Source organism: Salvelinus alpinus, chromosome 30 (assembly GCF_045679555.1).
Source record: "Salvelinus alpinus chromosome 30, SLU_Salpinus.1, whole genome shotgun sequence".
Classification (NCBI taxonomy): Eukaryota; Metazoa; Chordata; class Actinopteri; order Salmoniformes; family Salmonidae; genus Salvelinus; species Salvelinus alpinus.
Genome location: NC_092115.1, coordinates 39,669,789 through 39,690,280, shown reverse-complemented (window position 1 = coordinate 39,690,280; position 20,492 = coordinate 39,669,789). Strand labels below are relative to the sequence as shown.

The 20,492-nt window shown below is 43.9% G+C and overlaps 2 protein-coding genes across 2 annotated transcripts; one reads left to right on the top strand and one right to left on the bottom strand.

Annotated features, from left to right (window-relative positions):
• Window positions 1–4,915: 4,915 nt before the first annotated feature.
• Window positions 4,916–9,259, bottom strand: LOC139560257 (ubiquitin-conjugating enzyme E2 R1). Its single transcript, XM_071376872.1, has 5 exons — window positions 8,568–9,259; window positions 8,086–8,172; window positions 7,598–7,695; window positions 6,803–6,937; window positions 4,916–6,695 (listed from the first exon to the last, which is right to left on the bottom strand). The coding sequence occupies exons 1-5, from the start codon at window positions 8,751–8,753 to the stop codon at window positions 6,488–6,490; spliced, it is 714 nt and encodes a 237-aa protein (XP_071232973.1). The 5' UTR covers window positions 8,754–9,259; the 3' UTR covers window positions 4,916–6,487.
• Window positions 9,260–9,724: 465 nt separating this feature from the next.
• LOC139560256 (splicing factor Cactin-like) lies at window positions 9,725–19,061 on the top strand. The gene is made up of 10 exons (XM_071376871.1): window positions 9,725–10,330; window positions 10,439–11,114; window positions 11,884–11,979; window positions 14,579–14,724; window positions 16,448–16,610; window positions 16,725–16,839; window positions 17,119–17,311; window positions 17,503–17,622; window positions 17,730–18,064; window positions 18,190–19,061. The coding sequence occupies exons 1-10, from the start codon at window positions 10,029–10,031 to the stop codon at window positions 18,678–18,680; spliced, it is 2,637 nt and encodes an 878-aa protein (XP_071232972.1). The 5' UTR covers window positions 9,725–10,028; the 3' UTR covers window positions 18,681–19,061.
• Window positions 19,062–20,492: the final 1,431 nt, after the last annotated feature.

Genomic DNA, 20,492 nt, shown 5'->3' with positions numbered 1-20,492 from the left:
TATGGGGTATTGTGTGCAGATTGATGAGGGGGGAAATCTATGTAATCAATTTCAGAATAAGGCTGTAACGTAACAAAATGTGGAAAAAGTCAAGATGTTCAGTGTAAAGAAAAGATGTGCCAAGTGTGGAGTGGAACATGATTACGGTGAATGCGGGAGCAATGTGAAGGTTAAGTGTTATAATTGTGGGGGGAACATACTGCAGCATTTGGTGGATGGAGGGTGCAGAGAGAGGCTCAGAGATATAGAATCATTCATGATGTATCGTATGCAGAGGCTTTAAGACAGATTGGTGTAACTACAGTGCGGAATGATAGAGCTTCCATGGCTGCTCCTGTACTAAATAGACCTAATGTCGGGGCTGTTGTTTCTTCTGGTCCTGGCATGGTTTCAAGACCTGATCAGAAATGTTACGCTCATGAATGTGCTGTGTCAAAGGACACTTTAATAGTGAAAAAAGTTAATTTCGTTGCTTTCATTGGTAAGGTTATCAACACGACTTGGGTTGTGGAAAGCAGAAATGCCAGGTTGAAAGTTATTGTGGATACGGCAAAATAGTTATTGGGGGTAACAGATGTTACTTTTTAAATGGTTGTAGACATGCTGAATAATCCTAAGGGTGGATTGTTTCAGCATGATATAGATGATAGATAACTACTTTTCTCATCGATGAAAAATTTGATCTCAATACAGTTTTCTGTTTCCCAAACTAAAATCTGTTACAGAGTGGACTAGGTTTTGTAGACTTAACCATTTGCCAAAGTTTTAAAAAATTGCGTTATATTGGAGTGCAAGGGCGAGTTGAGTTATTGCACAGGCGCACTTCACAGAGTAGTTCACTTAACGGAAATATGCAATACATGCTAGAACGAGCCAATAGGCTTGCCCACCTCCTTGCTTGTTCTGCACACTATAATTAATTTGCGCCCATTGAAAACGAGAGGCTGTGGTCTATCTTGGGTTAGTTATAAAAATCTTTGGCTGTAGTTTCTACTTTCACAGTACACATTTCCCTTACTTTGGCTTTAGTAAATAAACTTATGATGGTATAAAGGTCAGCCATTTTGGTGTAAGTATGTTGAAATCAAATAATTTAAATACAGTAAATATGGTTTGCCAGTGATGTGATAAGATATTTACACTGAAGAAAAATGCAACATGCAACCATTTCAAAGATTTTACTGAGTTACAGATCATATAAGGAAATCAGTAAATTGAAATCAATTGATTAGGCCCTAATATATGGATTTCACGACTTGGAATACAGATATTGATCTATTGGTCACAGATACCTTTACAAAAAAAGGCAGGGGGGTGGATCAGAAAACCAGTCAGTATCTAGTGTAACAAACATTTGCCTCATGCAGCGCGACACATCTCCTTCGTATAGAGTTGATCAGGCCGTTGATTGTGGCCTGTGGAATGTTGTCCCACTCCTCTTCAATGGCTTTGCGAAGTTGCTGGATATTAGCGGGAACTGGAACACGCTGACGTACATGTCGATCCAGAGCATCCCAAACGTGCTCAATGGGTGACATGTCTGGTGAGTATGGAGGCCATGGAAAAGGGAGCCGAGGTCGGGTTGTCTTCTGAGAATTCGTAGTCGAGTGAGTAAACACCCACTGCCATCCGTTCTATTGGCCAACGTGCAATCATTGGAAAATAAAATGGATGACCTACGATCAAGATTATACAACCAACGCGACATTAAAAACTGTAATATCTTATGTTTCACCGAGTCGTGGCCGAACAACGACACAGATAATAAAGAGCTGGCGGGATTTTCCATGCACAGGCAGGACAGAGAAGCTACGTCTGGTAATACGAGGGGCGGGGGTGTGTCTATCTGTCAATGACAAATACCTCAGGCGAGGTATTGCTCGCCTGAGGTAGAGTACCTTATGAAAAGCTGTAGACCACACTATCTACCAAGAGAGTTCTCATCTATATTATTCGTAGCTGTCTATTTACCACCACAAACCAATGCTGGCACTAAGACAGCACTCAACCAGCTGTATAAGGCCATAAGCAAACAAGAAAATTCTCATCCAGAAGTGGCGCTCCTAGTGGCCGGGGACTTGAATGCAGGCAAACTTAAATCCGCTTGACCTAATTTCTACCAACATGTCACATGTGTAACCAGAGGGAAAAAAAGTTTAGACCACCTTAACCCCACACACAGAGACGCATACAAAGCTCTCCCTCGCCCTCGATTTGGCAAATCTGACTATAATTCTATCCTCCTGATTCCTGCTTACAAGCAAAAACTAAAGCAGAAAGTACCAGTGACTCGTTCAATACGGAAGTGGTCAGATGGATGCTACGCTACAGGACTGTTTTGCTAGCATAGACTGGAATATGTTCCGGGATTCATCAAATGGCATTGAGGAGTATACCATCTCAGTTATCGGCTTCATCAATAAGTGCATTGATGACATCGTCCCCACAGTGACCGTACGTACATATCCCAAGCAGCCGCGAGCTGCCCAATGACACAAGCCTACCAGACAAGCTAAATGCCTTTTATGCTCGTTTCGAGGCAAGCAACACTGAAGCATGCATGAGAGCACCAGCTGTTCTGGATGACTGTGTGATAATGCTCTCGGTAGCTGATGTGAGCAAGACCTTTAAACAGGTCAATATTCACAAAGCCGCGGGGTCAGATGGATTACCAGGACATGTACTCAAAGCATGCGCGGACCAACTGGCAAGTGTCTTCACTGACATTTTCAACCTCTCCCTGTAATATCTACATGTTTCAAGCAGACCCCCGTAGTCCCTGTGCCCAAGGAACGGAAGGTAACCTGCCTAAATGATTACCGCCCCGTAGCACTCACGTCGGTAGCCATGAAGTGCTTTGAAAGGCTGGTCATGGCTTACATCAACAGCATCCTCAGATGCCCTAGACCCACTCCAATTCGCATACCACCCCAACAGATCCACAGATGACGCAATCTCAATCACACTCCACACTGCCCTTTCCCACCTGGACAAAAGGAACACCTACACTATTGTTCAAATGTTTGGGGTGACTTAGAAATGTTTTGTCCGTTAAAATAACATCAAATTGATCAGAAATACAGTTTAGGCATTGTTAATGTTGTAAATGACTATTGTAGCTGGAAACAGCAGATTTTTTATGGAATATCTACATAGGCGTACAGAGGCCCATTATCAGCAACCATCACTCCTGTGTTCCAATGGCACGTTGTGTTAGCTAATCCAAGTTTATCATTTTAAAAGGCTAATTGATCATTAGAAAACCATTTTTCAATTATGCTAGCACAACTGAAAAATGTTGTACTGATTAAAAAAGCAATAAAACTGGCCTTCTTGAGTATCTGGAGCATCAGCATTTGTGGGTTCGATTACAGGCTCAAAATGGCAAGAAACAAAGCACTTTCTTCTGAAACCCGTCAGTCCAGTCTTGTTCTGAGAAATGAAGGCTATTCCATGCGAGAAATTGCCAAGAAACTGAAGATCTGGTACAACGCTATCTACTTCTCCCTTCACAGAAAAGCGCAAACTGGCTCTTACCAGAATATAAAGAGGAGTGGGAGTATATAGCCTCGTTATTGTTATTTTATTGTTACTTTAGTTTATTTGGTAAATATTTTCTTAACTCTTTCTTGAACTGCACTGTTGGTTAAGGGCTTGTATAAGTAAGCATTTCACGTTAAGGTCTACACATGTTGTATTCAGCGCATGTGACAAATAACATTTGATTTGGAAGAACTGGGACATTTTCAGCTTCCAGGAATTGTGTACAAATCCTTGCGATATGGGGCCGTGCATTATCATGCTGAAACATGATGTGATGGCGGCAGATGAATCGCACGACAATGGGCCTCAGGATCTCGTCAGGGTATCTCTGTGTATTCAAATTGCGATCAATAAAATGCAATTGTGTTCGATTTCCGTAGCTTATGCCTGCCAATACCATAACCCCACCGCCACCATGGGGCACTCCGTTCACAACATTGACATCAGTAAACTGCTCGCCCACATGACGCCATCTGCCCGGTACAGCTGAAACCGGAATTCATCCGTGAAGAGCACACTTGTCCAGTGTGTCAGTGGCCATCGAAGGTGAGCATTTGCTCACTGAAGTCAATCACGACTCCAAACTGCAGTCAGGTCAAAACCCTAGTGAGGATTGAGAGCACGCAGATGAGCTTCCCTGCGACGGTTTCTGAGTTTGTGCAGAAATTCTTCAGTTGTGCAAACCCACTTTTTCATCAGCTGTCTTGGTGGCTGGTATCAGATGATCCTGCAGGTGAACAAGCCGAATGTGGAGGTCCTGGGCCGACGTGAAAAAAATATAAACGCAACATGTTAAGTGCCGGTCCCATGTTTCTTGAGCTGAAATAAAAGATCCCAGAAATGTTCCATACGGAGCAAAATATTGTTTTGGAATATTTCTGTAATAAAGCCCTTTCGTGGGGGAAAAAAATCATTCTAATTGGCTGCGCCCCTGCCCAGTCGTGAAATCCATAGATTAGGGCCTGATTTATTTATTTCAATTGACTGATTTCCTTATTGAACTGTAACACAAAATCTTTTAAATTGTTGCAAGTTGGATTTATATTTTTGTTCAGTATGTGAGAATATTTTTGGTTGACAAATCTTTACACAATTTCTGATATCACCTTTTATTTTCTTGTATAAGTAAAATATGAAATATGCCTCTACTACCATTAATTCGTTAGACTTTCTCGCTGACCAATATGGCTGCCATTTTCAACCCTTTCTGGAACTTTGAGTTTGACAATTACTTCTATAGGCTGTCTATGGTTGATGTACTATAGACAGCACACACACCATTGTTACACCACAATCAACTTTTGCATTGTTGTAAAAACAATTGTGATGCATACTGCCCATTTCAATTGGGGGTAAGAGGAAGAAAATACCATTTTGTTTTCCAATAATGATCTTTATTTTTTCAGTTTTAAATAGGCAAAAAATAAAATACATGTAAATAAAATGAAACGGTGATCGTACATATAGCCACATGTGCAAATCAGTAAGTGTACATGTTACTGTAAACCATCTCTGAAGCCCACCAGGTAGGATAAACTAGATCACGATACCATCTTAAAATAAATGTTTTCCTCATTCTTAAATATCCTGAGAAAGTTAAATTAAGCCAAATTAGAATAAAATGCAACATCCAATATTGCTGACACACACACACACACACATCTGTTTGGAGATTTATGATAGTACACCCAAGCAGCACACACAAAATAAATAAGCAAAAACTAAAAAGTGGTTGCCATATTCATTCCCAATTCCCACTGCTTGCTGACTGATACTGCCACAACATATTGAAGAGATACAATCTTCCTACAGAAACCCACCAACATCGACCCCAGGACATTTGAAAGCATTCTCTAACAAAGACTACAGGCATAATTCTCAATGAAAGGAGAATAAAAATTGCAAACGTAGCTAATTATTAAGCTGCTAAACCCATACAGCTAACTTTTCCCCCTCTCCATACAGTTGGGCCCCACCAAAGACTGGTTGAGGTCTCTGGCTCCACCCTGCTTCGCAGAGGGGAACCTTGATGAGCAAAGGGTCTCTTGAGGAGATTCTGTCCAGATGCAGGAGAACAGGTTGCCGCAGCATCGTTGGGTGATTTAGAATCACACACTCCACTTTCAAACGACAGCCGTAACTATCTGAGGTGGTGTTCTCTAAGCCAGCGAAACACTGTTAAAATGTTCAAACTGGGTTTGGGCCACAGCTCAAGCTCAACCTGGGGCCCCCCAGACAGAAGTCATTAGCGTTTCCATGATCACAATTTTTTCTTAATTCAATCAAACCAGTATAACAAGAGCAACGGTCCATCTAAGAGAAATTTAACGTGTCCAAGATGTCTGACATGCAGAAACACCCATGTTGCAAAATGTATCGTCCGTTTTCCCTAGCACAAAAATTTAAGGGTGGAGAAAACACAGAACCTCATCTTGGAGATAAATAAGTTCTGCTGTGTCAGTCACACAGATACCATGACAGGTGGAGAAGTCTTCAGTCACCTGTTCAGTCAATGAAGTCTATAGGTGAGAGAACAAGAGAGGCAGCAAGTTGAAGGGAAACTTAACAAGTGAGAGATCTAACTTATGGGCCTGATTTTTTGTTTTCACCAGCGCAATGTTGACACCTGTTTTTTTTGTTTTTTTTAACAGGTAGTCAAACAAGGACAAAAGGTAGCATGTCATTTTTTGCTTTATTTTAGTCAACCCTTTCAGAAAATAACAGGTGCAGCCTTTGCACTGGTAGAAAACTGAGCACATCAGGCCCAGCCTAAGTGTTCTTGGATTCTGAGAAGAAACTGAGGGGGAGAACCACTTGCCATCTGTGGATAGAAAAAGTGAGAGGTTTAAAATATGTGAAGTAGTCCTTTCAGAACTGTCTCTCCTATGGGAGGAGAGGTCAGGGAGCGCATGCGTCAGCCGTCCAGGTCCACATTTGGGACGCGTCACGACTCCTCTGTCCCAGAGTCATCTTCATCATAGCAGCAATCGTCTTCATCCTCCAGATCCTCATCGTCATAGTAATCGTCATAGAAGAGGTCGGAGCCCTCGTCAGGTGGCGGGGCGCGAGTGCGGACACAGTATTCGGCCAGCGTGGTGGGGACCTTCACCCCGTCGCGTTCCGCCTCAGCCTTAGTGGCCAACACCTGCTTCCTGAGAGACAGTGAGATAGAGGGTGAAGTGTGTGTGTGTTGTACTCTCTGTCCTTGTACTTGTGGTATGTATGCATACTACACTCTGTCCTTTGTGTGTGTACCTACCGAATGATCTCTGCGTACTCTCTGTCCTTGCCCTTGCTGTCTCTCCACTTGCGGTACATGACGGAGGCATCCACATTGGCCGGGGAGAAGGTGTTGGGCTCGTTCAGCAGAGAGATTACACTCAGAAGGATGGTCCTACAGGAGCCACACAGAGGGTTTAATGTCAGAAAGAAGCACCAAGCAGTTTCTATCAAAGTAAGCTGGTTGACTCATTGATCCTGCTTTGTGGGATAGAGGCGAGGATATTTCTGCAAATATGTTAGCCTGTCGATGTTGATATAAACCTAAAATGGTGCTGGTAAAAATAAGACCTACAACTTAAATTAGAACTGACAAACATGACTTATAGTATTCCACGTAACTGGGTCAGACAGAAAATAAACCAAAGTGTAACAGGAGTTCTGTGCATGATCCAGGAAGTCCTGGAAAGGTTCCACTGAAGCCAGATGGACATGTGTCATGTGATCTGAGTATGAGTGACACAGCACAATGGGAGAGAGTGGGGCATAGAGGAGAGGGACAGAGAAAGAGGGGATGAAAAGGGAGCGTGATAGATAGAAGGGAGAGTGATATAGTAAGCAGAGGGAGAGCAGGGGTGTATTAATTCCGTCGATTCCGTTTCTTAATCGGAAGCAAACCAAATGAATCAGGGAGGGACCTACCTGAATTTGTCAAATAGAAATTATCGTTTTGCAAATGTTTGGTAATGGGAGAAGGTCACAGAGGAAAAAATGAAGCAGAAAGGAAAGAAAAGGTACAGAAAGAAGGGGTTAGAGAACATGCTGAGATGTGTACCTAACATTCTGGGTAGGGTTCCACCTCTCAGAGGGCAGCTCCCCACTCTGAGGGTCATCAACCGGAGGGTGCAGAATGGATATACACACGTCCCCATTCTAACACAAGGGAAAAAATGAATACACAAACAAGTTCATGTTCACAAATGCAGGTGTGACTAGGATTAGGCCACATAAAAAGATGGAGAGAAATGTAGATTAACACCACAAAATTTGTCTGAAAATTAATTACATGGAGTAATTAATTGGCGCAGTGGTCTAAGGCACTGCATCTCAGTGCAAGAGGCGTCACTGCAGTCCCTGGTTCGAATCTAGGCTGAATCACATTCAGCTGTGATTGGGAGTCCCATATGGCTGCGCACAATTGGCCCAGCGTCATCTGGGTTTGGCTGTCATTGTAAATAAGAATTTGTTCTTAACCGACTTGCCTAGTTTAATAAAGGTTACACAATGTATTTTTCTAGAATTGGGTCAGTGATCTCTGCTTACCTCATAGATGTTGGGGTGCCACATCTTGGTGAGGAAACGGAAAGCTGGTGGTGAATAGGGGTAGTCAATGGGGAACTTGATACGAGCCTGTGGGACACAGGGAGAGAAGCAAATATGTCAGCAACATGTCCTAACATGCGTCTCTGGGGCCTAAATTACCTAACCGGATTCAATAGTAATCCTGATCCGGATTCAATAGTAATCCTGATGTTGCAACCCAGTGCTGTGTAGACCATACTAGAGAGCAACAACAACGTGACCCAGAAACAAGTTTGACACTAAACAGTACTGTTTGTCACTGCAGGCTGCATCAATAGAATGCAGATGCGATGTTACGTTTTTCACGGGCCTACTATTAACGGAAGCCAACAATGTCCATTAGTAATGGTGGCTAGCTAGCAAACAAAATAAATGAGGAAAATAGCATTTGAGTATGTAACATATTTGCAAAACAAGCTGACATACCTATGCGTCGAACTTACCTTGAAATACCCTCCTTCATAGTGAGTGTTAGGAGGTCCAAAAATGGCCACTTCCCAATTGTATAAATCTGCCTCGTCCACCAATGTTATTCTGAAGCCCTCGACTGGCTCCTCTTGAAGGCTCTTCATTTCTAACATTAATGCTTTCTGTGAGCTTGCTACGTGAGTAGGACCATGTTGCGCCATGGTAAAATAGCGAACTAGCTACTCTAGTCAACCTCGTTGTTTACTCGAACACACGTAACAACCTAGCTAGCCACCTGATTCTGCAAAACAAAAAAAACGTTTTCTTTGTTGCGATTTCGCGATGCGGACAAATGCTAGATAGCTAACCTTTATTTTGCTTCAGGTGGATGGATTTGTTGTGAAAACGCGCAATATGTTTTATCTGGCTAATTATCTTTATAAAATAGCTGAATTTATAAAAACTCATACTATAAATAAATGTTTTGGTATTTCAGTAGTTAGGCTCACCGACCTAGCTGACTGCCGTGGAGCTAGCTAGTAGTTAGTATCTGGCGCTAGCTATTGATCAAATGAATATAAAAAAAAGGTTACTTTGCTACTGATAGTTATACTAAAATAATTAGTTTTGGACCAGCCAAAGTCTATAGAACATGAATAATTATTCACCAACGATATTTTTCAACTGCGAACGTCTGTGTCCCTGCTGGCTAGCAATGTGAGGAGTGAAAGCAGTCTCCTCCTCTCCTCTCAAAACGTTCAATAAGATTGCAGTGCCGTCTGGGAAATGAAGTTCCAATGAAATATAGAACTTAAACTTCTCATGTCAGCATTGCAAAATTTACCAAAATGTTATATGATATACATTTTAATCACCGTGGTTATTGTACAAGTATTCCAATTAATTGTGTATAGCAATGTATTTACGACTCATTGATTGTTTTCGAGGTTTTAAGAACTACACTCACTGCATTTCTGGAAAACAGTCAAATGGTGTGACGTTACAACAACACGAATGTTGTTTGTTTTGATGTGAAGTGCCTTGCTTGGCACTTTCGATGTCAATTTATGTGTAAACTAAAATATCTCTATACGAAATACTTATAGATGGGATGTAGTGTGCGGATTTCATTGATCATAATAAAATACTTGAGAAAAGCGGAGTTGTATTTCACCATCCCCCATTCTGCTCCAAACGAAACGACCAATCAGTTTATAATGTGACGCATACAAACTGCGTCGGGGCTCAATGCAAGTCCCAGTGGTTGGCTTTAAATATGCCTGAGAATTAAACAAATGCGAACAAAATCAATATAAAGTTTATTAGGAGAGGATCCCTTCGTTGTTTAAGTTAAATAATGATGTTTATATTTTTCTTAATGTTTTTTCCCCCTCAAATACAATACAGTTGTGTGCTGCGAACACAAATAATTATACAGGTCCTATTTACGCGACCTAGAAGAGAACGGACCACAACAATTTGGGAACTCTTTTGCCATGGGTCCAAAAAAGCATCGTCGGTCCCGTTCTGGCTCTCGTAGTCGGAACCAGGATCGAAACAGGTCCAAAATAAGCAGATCACAATCACCCGAAGAGAAGAGAGGCCGGAGTCGGTCCATTGATCGGAACATAAAACCCCGGAGAATTGCGCGTTCTGAGAGCGGAAACTCGAACAGCAGTGGTGGATCTACGAGGCGACAAGGACAGCCGCCCCGTAGCAGAGACCATCCCGGATCGAGAAGCGACTCAGACAGCGACAAGAGACGTAAACTGAAGGGCAAATCAAAAGACAGATCCAGGTAAACGTTACAGGTTAAGCTATATGAAATAAAAATGTACTGTGTATGTAGTTCGCAAAAAATGGCCCACATACTGTATCTGCAACTATACCTTTTTCTATCTATCAGGTCTGACTCAGATGATCCAAAGGGGAGGAAGAAAAGAGAGAAGAGCAGAAGAGAAGACAAAGGAGAGAAGATGATTGGCAGGAGCCAGTCCCAGTCCGACTCAGGGTCTAGTGCAGACCGGAAGAGTTCGAGGGACGGGGGGAACAATGACCGGGAGAGGAGATGGCGGAGGAGTGCAGACAGAGGGAGCAGAAGCCCCAGCAGAGAAAGGGAACGACAGATGCGGGAGAGAACGAGGGACAGGGAGAGAATGAGAAGCCGAGACAAGGACCCAAGGAAAAGTCGAGACAGAGAAAGAAGCAGCCGTAGGAGTGAAGACCGTGGGAGGAGAGAAGGAAGCAGAGTGAAGGACCAAAGGGACAAAGAGCGTAATAGACGTCGCTCTGGATCCTCTGACTCGTCTAAGAGCTCTGGGTCGGATGGCGGGGCCCGTGGAGGCAGCCCGGGGTCTGGAGAGGCCGGTCCCTCTGTACGAGATGAGAAGAAGAACCAGAGAGAGATGTTGAAGGCCCTGGAGACCCCAGAGGAGAAGAGGGCCAGACGACTGGCCAAGAAGGAGGCCAAGGAGAGGAAGAAGAGAGAAAAGATGGGCTGGAGTGAGGAGTACATGGGCTATACCAATGCAGACAACCCCTTCGGAGACAACAACCTGCTGGGCACCTTCAAATGGCAGAAGGTAAGACAGGGAGAGGAGAATGAGCACTTGAGAAATGGGTGTATATGGGACTATCAACCTCCTGCTTTTAGAAGTGCAGTGGTTATCAGACCTAGACTAAACAGCAGACTGATACAATGGTTACTCCATGAATATCAGTCTGAAAGAAGTCGCTGTAAAAGAAAATGCAATAGTCTCTACAAGGCAGAATTTGAAAATAAAATATTTATACTTATTTCACCGGTTGTACATGCTGTTGGTCCTTTTTGGAGGTAGGAGGTGGAGATAATGTTTCCACAGGAAAGTGTTTACCTGACTTTTTGCGGAGCCGATAGGTTCTGTCACTTGTATTATCAATTTGTTGTCACATTACACGTGATGCACAATATGTAAACAATAGCCGAAACACGTTTCCTCGCAATCAGCTGGAAGTGTTTGCCATTCGGTTAGGCTCGGCCACATTGTGCTTGTCACGTGCTAATTGCATCAGTATTGAAAATAAAATCCGGAAATACAAATGATCTACAGAACAGCGTACTGAAGGTTGAGTTGATAACATTATTCTGTTGGTAATTTTGTCTCACATTCCTACCAGCAAAAGGAACAACCACATGGATAGCCAATACTTTTATTCAGCATTCTGGCTTGTAGAGGTCATGAAATGAAACTTTCCTGGTCGAAATGCTAATTTCTGCTCGACTTAGAATTCAATTCAACGTCAGGTCTTCAGGCTTCATCAGACAAGGCTCTGAGGAATTTGTGTATTTCTGTATGTTGTTGTTGTGGTCAGGCTCTGGACAGGAAGGGCATTGGCCATCTGGGGGAGAAGGACCTGAAGGACAGGAACAAACGTATCCAGGAGGAGAATCGCAGAGAACTGCAGAAGGTATGCTTCTATGCAACACAAGTTTTCTGGGTCTGAATAATATATCAAGGATAGTTGAAATCGGTGTTAAATTAAGTCCACAGAAGTAACAACTAATGGTAGACCTACCAATTAGTTATAGTGATTTTACTGATATCAATTTTGTTAATGAATTATTATGTGATTAAAACTCGTAATTCCATGACCAATTTGGCAAAGGAATTACCAAAAAATCTGGAACGGACTTACTGCAACTGAATTAGCTACAATGTGAAATCATAATAGTCACCTGCTTGGGTCACCTGCTACTGTCCTCTCTTCCACTGACATACTGTTATGTTCAGTTCATAACTGTTTTTTTTGTCTTTCTTGTGGTCAAACCCAGTGTTACAACAGTCTGAGTCTGGACAACCCCTCTCTCTTTCTCTCTAGTTAATGTCACCTCTCCCAGGTCTTACTGACACCTACCCATGAGCCCCTTCTCTTTCCATGGACACTGGGCGTCCATGGACTTTTAAAAGTAGTTGAACCAAATCTGAATCTATCATAGACGTATGTTTCATAAGTTTGGACTGTACTGAGTACAGTACTGTACATTGAGTAGAGCACAGTAGAGTGTACTAAACTGAAATAAATGTCCCTTATTCAGGACCCTGTCTTTCAAAGATAATTTGTAAAAATCCAAATATCTTCACAGATCTTCATTGTAAAGGGTTTTAACACTGTTTCCCATGCTTGTTCAATGAACCATGAACAATTAATCAACATGCACCTGTGGAACGGTCGTTAAGACACTAACAGCTTACAGACGGTAGGCAATTAAGGTCACAGTTATGAAAACTTAGGACACTAAAGAAGCATTTCTACTGACTCTGAAAACCCCCAAAAGAAAGATGCCCATGGTCCCTGCTCATCTGGGTGAACGTGCCTTAGGCATGCTGCAAGGAGGCATGAGGACTGCAGATGTGGCCAGGACAATAAATTGCAATGTCCGTACTGTGAGACACCTAAGACAGGCTACAGAGAGACAGGACGGACAGCTGATCGTCCTCGCAGAGGCAGACCACGTGTGGTCTGCCACCAGAGGCTGGACTGAGGGCTTGTAGGCCTGTTGTAAAGCAGGTCCTCACCAGACATCACCGGCAACAGCGTCGCCTATGGGCACAAACCCACCGTCGCTGGACCAGACAGGACTGGCAAAAAGTGCTCTTCACTGACGAGTCGCGGTTTTGTTTCACCAGGGCTGATGGTCAGATTCGCGTTTATCGTCGAAGGAATGAGCGTTACACCGAGGCCTGTACTCTGGAGCGGGATCGATTTGGAGGTGGGGGGTCCGTCATGGTCTGGGGCGGTGTGTCACAGCATCATCGGACTGCCTGCAATGACAACAAGCTCAATCTCAACGCTGTGCGTTACAGGGAAGACATCCTCCTCCCTCATGTGGTACCTTTCCTGCAGGCTCATCCTGACATGACCCTCCAGCATGACAATGCCACCAGCCATACTGCTCGTTCTATATGTGATTTCCTGCAAGACAGGAATGTCAGTGTTCTGCCATGGCCAGCGAAGAGCCTGGATCTCAATCCCATTGAGCACGCCTGGGACCTGTTGGATCGGAGGGTGAGGGCCTGGGCCATTCCCCCCAGAAATGTCCGGGAACTTGCAGGTGCCTTGGTGGAAGAGTGGGGTAACATCTCACAGCAAGAACTGGCAAATCTGGTTCAGTCCATGAGGAGGAGATGCACTGCAGTAATTAATGCAGCTGGTGGCCACACCAGATACTATCTGTTACTTTTGATTTTGACCCACCCTTTGTTCAGGGACACATTATTCAATTTCTGTTAGTCACATGTCTGTGGAACTTGTTCAGTTTATGTCTCAGTTGTTGAATCTTGTTATGTTCATACAAATATTTACACATGTTAATACGTTTGCTGAAAATAAACACAATTGACAGTGAGAGGATGTTTCTTTTTTTGCTGAGTATATATTATACTCTACTGTACTAAACTCAACTGTACTGAACTCTGCTGCTCTGTATTGTACTGCATTGTATTCTACTGTGATGTCCAAACTTGTGAAACTGTGCTGTAAATGACATTCGTATCCATATTTATGCATTTTTGTGTAGTACAGATCAGGGACCCATGATGTAATTATGTTACCGTAATGCCGGCACCGGGATAAATCCACTTCACTTACTGTAGTTCAATAACCAAAAGAGATTTTTCAAACGCAAGGTGCCATGTCATAGCTGATAGCAGACATCTTTTAATCTTAATTCGGAGAAGATATTTAACATCGTTTTTGAAAAACGTTGGTCGCATAAAAACCTTAGGGTTACATCTGCACAATTCTTCCACCAAACTCGTTTTTGTTCATTTTTCTGTGGAAATTGTTAAAAGTAGCCCTTGTGCATAGAGTTGTGGTTTGAAAATCTTTTAAATCAGTGTAGTTTTAACACAAAATGGGGTTGGGACCATATAAAGTGTTACATTTGACTCCAACGAAGTCATGCAATTTTACTGTAGGACAATGTGGAGTGAGAGAGAGAGAAAGCCATGCAAGAGCAGGACCTGTGTTTTTGTGTAACTGTGTTTGTGTGTCTGCCTGTGTTTAGGTGAAGCAGCTGCGTCTGGAGAGGGAGCGAGAGAAGGCCATGAGAGAGACCGAGCTGGAGATGCTGCAGAGAGAGAAGGAGGCAGAGCATTTCAAAACCTGGGCGGAACAAGAGGACAACTTTCACTTGCACCAGGCCAAGCTACGGTTAGTGGTGCCACCTTCATTACTGTCCCTCTGTATACCCTGACCCTCAACCTCTCACATGCAGTGCATTCAGAAAGTATTCAGACCCCTTTTTCCACATTTTGTTACGTTACAGCCGTATTCTAAAATGTATTCAATTGTTTCTTTCCCTCATTAATCTACACACAATACCCCATAATGACAAAGCAAAAACGTGTTTTTAAAAAAAACTTGCTAATATATAAAAAATTTAACTGAAATATCACATTTACATAAGTATTCAGACCCTTTACTCAGTACATTGTTGAAGCACCTTCGGCAGCGATTACAGCCTCATGTCTTCTTGGGTATGATGCTACAAGCTTGGCACACCTGTATTTGGGGAGTTTCTTCCATTCTTCTCTGCAGATCCTCTCAAGCTCTGTCAGGTTTGATGGGGAGCATTGCTGCACAGCTATTTTCAGATCTCTACAGAGATGTTCGATCGGGTTCAAGTCCGGGCTGTGGCTGGGACACTCAAGGACATTCAGAGGCTTGTCCCAAAGCCACTCCTGCATTGTCTTGGCTGTGTGCTTAGGGTCGTTGTTCTGTTGGAAGGTGAATCTTCGCCCCAGTCTGAGGTCCTGAGCGCTCTGGAGCAGGTTTTCATCAAGGATCTCTCTGTACTTTGCTCCTTTCATCTTTCCCTTGATCCTGACTAGTCTCCCAGTCCCCGCCGGTGAAAAAAAACATCCCCACAGCATGATGCTGTCACCACGTGTTGCATGATACTGTCACCATGCAACACCCAAGGGATGGTGCCAGGTTTCCTCCAGACATGACCTTGACATTCAGGCCAAAGAGTTCAATCTTGGTTTCATCAGACCAGAGAATCTTGTTTCTCATGGTCAGAGTCCTTTAGGTGCCTTTTGGCAAACTCCAAGCGGGCTGTCATGTGCCTTTTACTGAGGAGTGGTTTCCGTCTGGCCACGCTACCATAAAGGCCTGATTGGTGGAGTGCTGCAGAGATGGTTGTCCTTCTGGAAGGTTCTTCCATCTCCAAAGAGGAACTCTAGAGCTCTGTTAGAGGGACCATCGGGATCTTGGTCACCTCTCAGACCAAGGCCCTTCTCCCCCGATTGCTCAGTTTGGCCGGGCGGCCAGCCAGCTCTAGGAAGAGTCTTGGTGGATCCAAACTTCTTCCATTTAAGAATGATGGAGGCCACTGTGTTCTTGGGGACCTTCAATGCTGCAGAAATGTTTTGGTACCCTTCCCCAGATCTGTGCCTCTACACCACCCTGTCTCGGAGTTCTACGGACAATTCCTCCGACCTCATTGCTTGGTTGTTGCTCTGACATGCACGGTCAACTGTGGGACCTTATATAGACAGGTGTGTGCCTTTCCAAATCCTGTCCAATCAATTGAATTTACCACAGGTGGACTCCAATCAAGTTGTAGAAACATCTGAAGGATGATCACTGGAAACAGGATGCAGCACCTGAGCTCGATTTCGAGTCTCATAGCAAAGGGTCTGAATACTTTTTGTTGTTGATGAGGATTTTTTTTTATTTAATTCATTTTAGAATAAGGCTAACCAAATAAAATGTGGAAAATGTCAAGGGGTCTGAATACTTTCCGAAGGCACTGTGGTTCCATTCACTCACTCAAAAACAGCCTGGTCCAAAAACAACAGCTCACTGCTCCGGTGTCTGCCGATGTGGATTAGTGTGTAGCCCTCTAGCTAATAAATGTTTGTGTGTTTAGGTCTAAGATCCGTATCCGTGATGGCCGTGCTAAGCCCATAGACCTTTTGGCTAAGTACATCAGTGCTGAGGATGACGACCTGGCTGTGGAGATGCACGAACCTTACACCTTCCTCAACGGACTCACCGTCACTGACATGGACGACCTGCTTGAAGATATCAAGGTGTGTGTGCTTACTGTCATTCTAGAATAAATGGAGCTTGTTGGTTGAGAAATTGTGGTGTGTAGAGGAAGAGAGTGTTTGTTTTTTGTGTGACCCTGTGTGTTTTCTCCGTAGGTATACATGGAGCTGGAGCAGGGGAAGAATGTAGACTTCTGGAGGGATATGACCACCATCACGGAGGATGAGATCAGCAAGCTCCGGAAACTGGAGGCATCTGGAAAAGGCCCAGGTGCACCACCTCAACCACTCATAGGCCCAGCTACATGGACATCTCAGTATTGCTCTCTCTCATTGGCCCATTTTCTGTCTTGGCTGTCCACCATCAACCTCTATATTTTTTACGCCTAGGCATTTCTCCCCTTGTCTCTTTCTCCTAGGGTGTGTCGGAAATGGCACCCTGGTTAAAAGTAGTGTAATATATAATTAGGGCATAGGGTGCCATTTCTGGTGCAGCCCTAGTCTGTCTACTGATGTTTACTGTTTAGTTGACCGTCTCTCTGTTCTCCAGGTGACCGTCGTGATGGCATTAACACGTCAGTGAGCACCGATGTTCAGATAGTGTTTAAGGGAAAGACGTACAGCCAGCTCCAGGCGCTGAACCTCAACATGGAGACTAAGATCCGAGCTGGGGGATCCAACCTGGACATAGGCTACTGGGAGAGCCTGATGCAGCAAGTCAGGGTCTTCATGGGCCGAGCACGGTGAGGACCGGTTGATTGCGTGTAGAGCATGGTGCTTGCAACGCCCGGGTTGTGGGTTCGATTCCCACTGGGGACCAGTACAGGCAAAAGTACAGAAATGTGTCCAATCGCTACCATATGCCGCTCGGGATAAGTGTCTGTTAAATGACTAAAATGAAGAAAACAAATGTCAACCCCTATCTGTGTTGTAGGTTGAGAGAGAGGCACCAGGACGTGTTGCGTCAGAAGCTGTTCAAGCTGAAACAGGAGCAGGGAGTGGAGAGTGTGCCTCTCTTCCCGATCATCAAAGAGGAGCCTGAGGACGAGGCTGTGTGAGTACGCGCACGCACACCGGCAACCTCTTTCTACGCGCGCTCGCACACACACGCGCTGAGGTACACAGGGTATGACCTTTGCCGCCTCTGTTTTTCATTCACAGGACCGAGAGTGGGAAAGACACTCCCTCAGAGGTGCCCGGACCCTCCTCTTCCATCAATCAAAAGAGAGATGCAGAGGAGAAGGATGAGCAAGTGGCGGGCCCATCCACGGAGGGAGACGGGGAGAAAGAGGGGGATGGAGAGGAGAAGGGTGAGGTGGTAGAGGCTGTTCTGACAGAGGAGGATTTGATCCAGCAGAGCCAGGCAGAGTATGACTCTGGCCGCTACAGTCCCACACTGCTGCTTCCCTCAGAGCAACCGCTGGACACACACACCATCACACCTGACGAAGACACACACAAACTACACCTCTCACGCAGACAGCTCGCCGTCACAGGTAAGAGGCTTTACACACCCATATTCGTACATACACAAAAACGCTCAGACATTCTTACAAGGCCTATCTCTACCCATCGTCCTGTTAATCCATCTTTCTCTCTCCGCTCACCCCTTGTTCTCCAGGTGATGCCAATGAGAATGCAGAGGATGAGTTTGTGCGTCGCGCCAAACAGGGCATGGGCGGGGACGAGGCTCAGTTTAGCGTAGAGCTTCCCCTCACAGGGAAGATGTACCTGTGGGCTGATAAATACCGTCCCCGGAAACCTCGCTTCTTCAACAGGGTCCACACAGGCTTCGAGTGGAACAAATATAACCAGACCCATTACGACTTCGACAACCCTCCGCCTAAGATCGTCCAGGGCTACAAGTTCAACATCTTCTACCCGGACCTGATCAACAAACGTTCCACACCGCAGTACTTCCTAGAACCCAGTCCCGACAACAAGGACTTTGGTGTTCTGCGGTTCCATGCGGGCCCGCCATACGAGGACATTGCCTTTAAGATCGTTAACCGCGAGTGGGAGTACTCTCACCGCCACGGGTTCCGTTGTCAGTTCGCCAACGGGATCTTCCAGCTGTGGTTCCACTTCAAGAGGTACCGCTACAGAAGATAGAACCAGCTGAGTTTAGAACCTCAACAGTCCAACACCAGCCTTGGGCCTGGACCCCAATCCGGACCAGGAAACTCACACTGCCAGGTTTTAACCATAGAAATGGAATGTATAGATCAGACATCACATCAGTTGGGATCATCAGTAAGGTTCATATGTGTTCTAGCGGTTAATGTTTAGTCTGAAGGCCTAAAATTTTTTTTTTTACACACTTTGGATCTACTGTGTTTTTATTGGTTATCTTAGTGTTAACCTTTCTCCTTGCTATTACTACGGCAGCCCTGCCCATTCTGTTGTCACAAAGAATGGTTTATATTTTAGTTTGATCAGATAGGCTTTCAATGTACCTGTCTCTGAAATTACATATTAAAGATTTTTTCCCGAGCTGTCTTCCATTTGTTGCCATCAGAGCTGTGAGGTAAAACAGTCTAATAACAAAACATTTGACAAGATTTCAATTTTCCTAGGAGTGGCATTAACTATGTCTCATAATCAGTCAGGAAGAGGATGTCAACAAATCACAAGATAGTCAACTGTCCCTTTTACCATTGGCTAAGTGTAACGTTGACCTATTTTCAATCTTAGGAACAACAGCTGTTCGATTTAGGACTAATTAACCCCCAATGTGAGCACTTTCTTAGCAAGTCCACTCCTGCTCCAGATTGAAACCAGTCATGCCTGTTGACTATTCTATACACACACATTGGAGATGCCAAAAACAGTTCAGGTAGAAAGAGTTTTAATAACGTAAACAACACTGATACAGTACAGTTAACAGGATCCTGAGAATGCACTTTAGGCTAGTGGCCAATCCTCAAATGTATTTAGTTTTTTTAGATACTTCGACCTGAGGTATAACAAAGCACAACCATGTTTTTCCACATCTCTAAGGTCTCCCATGTATGAAATGGATGGTTGTGTAAAAATATTTTACTGCAGAAGGGGTTACATTTATAGATATTGTGACACCCTTTGACTCAAACAGTGCAGAATAATGCCTGGCTGCAGGGGTAACCCAATATGGCAAGCTCTGATATTGCTCAAATCTTTAATACAACAAGTCAATTGTCTGCCCAAATACACAAACAGCATTTGGATATCTTAAATAACTTCTATAATAAAGACCTGTTAACACAGATCCATACAATAGGCAGAAATAACTATCAAGAATCTTGATGAATGTAAACTTTGCTTTTTGGTAGCTGTTCAATAGACAACTTTCTATGTCAAATTTGCTTTCATTCAGTGCTGTATGGTACCGCCTGGCAAAAATACATACAGTTAAACATTATTTTATGTTGTAGCTATTGTAATCGCTCTAAGGAAAACAAGTGGGCTCTGACATCCAAATAAGATGTTTTGAGGTCAAAGGTTCTGTAAAGGTTCCCTAGTCTTGCAATTAAATCAGAGGGCCATCACAGATTATCTTTATATTTGGTCTCAAATCCAATATGGCTGCCATAATAACATTTGATGGAGGTTAAATCACCTGTAAATATTACTTTTGTAAATGAGGCCTTTTTTCAGAATTGTGTACAACACTCATGCCTATAAAGACTGTTGGTGTAAATACTTTTTTGTGTGTTTATTTTACCCCCAAATTCGATCTTGTCTCATCGCTGCAACTCCCCAACAGGCTCGGGAGATACAATCTTCAGCAAAATCATTCGCAAGGAGATTCCTGCAAAATTATTATTTGAAGAAGTGCAAAGGGGCCCCCTCCGAAACATGACCCGTCAAACCGCGCTTCTTAAAATCCGCCCGCTTAACCCCTGTCTGAGTAAACGTTGTTCAACTGACGACAGAGGTCTGCCT

Coding starts and splice junctions, on each gene's coding strand:
- LOC139560256 (XM_071376871.1), top strand. CDS start 10,029: ATGGGTCCAAAAAAGCATCGTCGGTCCCGTTCTGGCTCTCGTAGTCGG. Junction 11,980..14,578: donor ATCGCAGAGAACTGCAGAAG/GTATGCTTCTAT, acceptor GCCTGTGTTTAG/GTGAAGCAGCTGCGTCTGGA. Junction 17,312..17,502: donor GTCTTCATGGGCCGAGCACG/GTGAGGACCGGT, acceptor TCTGTGTTGTAG/GTTGAGAGAGAGGCACCAGG.
- LOC139560257 (XM_071376872.1), bottom strand. CDS start 8,753: ATGGCGCAACATGGTCCTACTCACGTAGCAAGCTCACAGAAAGCATTA. Junction 8,173..8,567: donor ATGAAGGAGGGTATTTCAAG/GTAAGTTCGACG, acceptor TGTGTCCCACAG/GCTCGTATCAAGTTCCCCAT. Junction 6,696..6,802: donor GAGTACGCAGAGATCATTCG/GTAGGTACACAC, acceptor ACTGTCTCTCAG/GAAGCAGGTGTTGGCCACTA.